Source organism: Marmota marmota, unplaced genomic scaffold (assembly GCF_001458135.2).
Source record: "Marmota marmota marmota unplaced genomic scaffold, marMar, whole genome shotgun sequence".
Classification (NCBI taxonomy): domain Eukaryota; kingdom Metazoa; phylum Chordata; class Mammalia; order Rodentia; family Sciuridae; genus Marmota; species Marmota marmota.
This window is the reverse complement of record NW_026000026.1, coordinates 24,671,345-24,673,328: the sequence shown is the minus strand read 5'-3', so window position 1 is coordinate 24,673,328 and position 1,984 is coordinate 24,671,345. Positions and strand designations below refer to the sequence as shown.

Genomic DNA, 1,984 nt, shown 5'->3' with positions numbered 1-1,984 from the left:
TCCCCCCCCCCCCCGTCCCACTCCGGGCCCTGCTGCCGCTCCCTGAGCCTCAGCTGCCCAGCCTGTCCAGTGGGTCAGTAGTGGCTGAGCACCTCACGGGGACGCAGGGGGATGACGTGTGGCCCCTGGGCGATCCCCATTGCAGGGCTTTGCTTAGGTACCTGGAGGTGGAACATCTGGATGGTGTTTTCTGGCTGGAACTGGAAGGCTCCCAGGAACACCTCCTCCCTGGGGGAGCTCTCCATGCCCTGGGGGCAGAACCCAGAGCTGTCAGACAGGGGCCTTGGGGGTGCTCCCCTCCAGCCTGGGCGTGCGCCCCTCCCAGACCGGAGCTTTCCAGGGCAGCACAGGTGACAGCAGGAGAGAGCCAGGGCCTGGGAGGCAGAGGCCGAGGGCCAGCTGCTGACCGTGCCACTGGCCCCAGGGCCTGGGGCGTTTCCCGACCCTTCTCTGGACCCCATTTGGATGAGCAGTTCCTGATAATTCTCTGGACCTTCTCAACAAAATGGGGGCACAGTGGTCTCTGAAGGCTATGGTGGCTCTGAAAAGCCGGTGGAAATCGAGGCGCTGGGACGTCTGCCCTCGGAGGCGAGCTCTGACCCCCCATCCCCCCTGAGCCTCCCCAGCCCCCCGCGCCTCCAGATGTGCAGGCCCGGAGCACCCCCACCTCGCCAGGCTGTCCCTTCAGCTCGGCCTCGCCCCTCGCAGGGGCGCGCTCACGTAGATGACGAAGTCCTTGGGGGCCGTGTCCACGCTGCCGGACAGCGAGATGGATTTGGGGATGTGCTGCAGGGTGATGTTGAACAGGTAGACCTTCTGGGCCAGCCGGATGGTCACCTGGCCACGGTCACCTGTGAAGGCCCAGCAGTTGCCAGGTGTCATGTTGGGCTAGAAGAGGCAGGTAACGGGGTTACGCTGAGTGGGCAGCAGGGGCTTCCTCACTCTACAGCTAGGCACAGTTACTATCCCTGTTAGACAGATGTGGAAACCGGGCAGCAGAGCAGGGAAATGACTGGCCAGGACCATGCAGAGCTGGGAGTGCAGCCTGGGCAATTTGATCCTGGACCACTTGCTTTTAACCACTACCATCTTCTACCCTATGAAGAGGAAACAGGCTCAGAGAGGGAGAGCATTTCAGCTGAAATCACACAGCGAAGGCATTCATTCAGCAGCTTTTCAGTGTGGCCAGCTCTGAAGTGGAACAGTAGATGCTGAGACGGGGATGGGACAGGGACTGTGGAGTCAGGGAAGGCCTCTTGAGGAGCTGGGACCAAGGGGGGTCAGGAGCAATCGGGGAAAGTGAGTTGAGGGACAGCCACAGCCCTGAGGGCCACAGGAACTAGCTGCAGGGAGCGGCTTAAGCTGGAGAGGGCAGAAGGCCTGAGGGCAGGAGCTCTACAGCCTCCGGGGTCTGGTCTGTCACCTTGCTTCCTCCCTGGAAGGCCCCTAACACCTGCTCTGCCTGAGGAACCCTGCTCACCCGTGGCTACCTCCTCCAGGAGGCCCGCTGTCCCTGCAAGGCCATTGCCCCAGCCTGGTCTCAAGCACTGACATCTCTGGGCTCCTTGAGGGACCCATGGAAAAGTCACCATGGCCTTGGCACCACCCAAGGCTGGCCACGGGGACGGGATGCTCAGCCGGGGGTTGCTAATGGAGCTGTGCTTGCTCTGTGACCCAGCAAGCCCCTGCCCTCTCCGGGGGAGTCTCCTCATCCAGGGGCTGTGGCGCAGGGGGCCGAAGCTGGGTGGACTCTGGCTCTGCCCTTCACTAGAGGCCAGCTGTGGGCCTGCAGCGACGAGCTGGCTCTTTGAGCCTTGGTGGCCTTGAGGGTTCTCAGACCCTGAAGTCTCAAGGGCGGGGTGGGGGACTTTCCAGTGCCATAGGAAGCTGTCCCGTGCCCTGCTCCTACAGCAGCCCCTGGGGCCCTGTTCTCTGTTCTTGCTGCCTGCCTCCCCCGCCCCCACCTCTAACCCCGCCCCCACAT

The 1,984-nt window shown here is 63.1% G+C and overlaps 1 protein-coding gene across 1 annotated transcript in view; it reads right to left on the bottom strand.

The window, feature by feature from the left end:
• Sun5 (Sad1 and UNC84 domain containing 5) overlaps positions 1–1,984 on the bottom strand; it is a 15,584-nt gene that overhangs the window by 1,090 nt on the left and 12,510 nt on the right. The window contains exons 11-12 of the mRNA XM_015505332.2: positions 721–888; positions 162–248 (exon numbers count right to left, since the gene is read on the bottom strand). Coding sequence (XP_015360818.1) covers positions 162–248; positions 721–888 — 255 coding nt within the window. The remainder of the gene's footprint in view (positions 1–161; positions 249–720; positions 889–1,984) is intronic.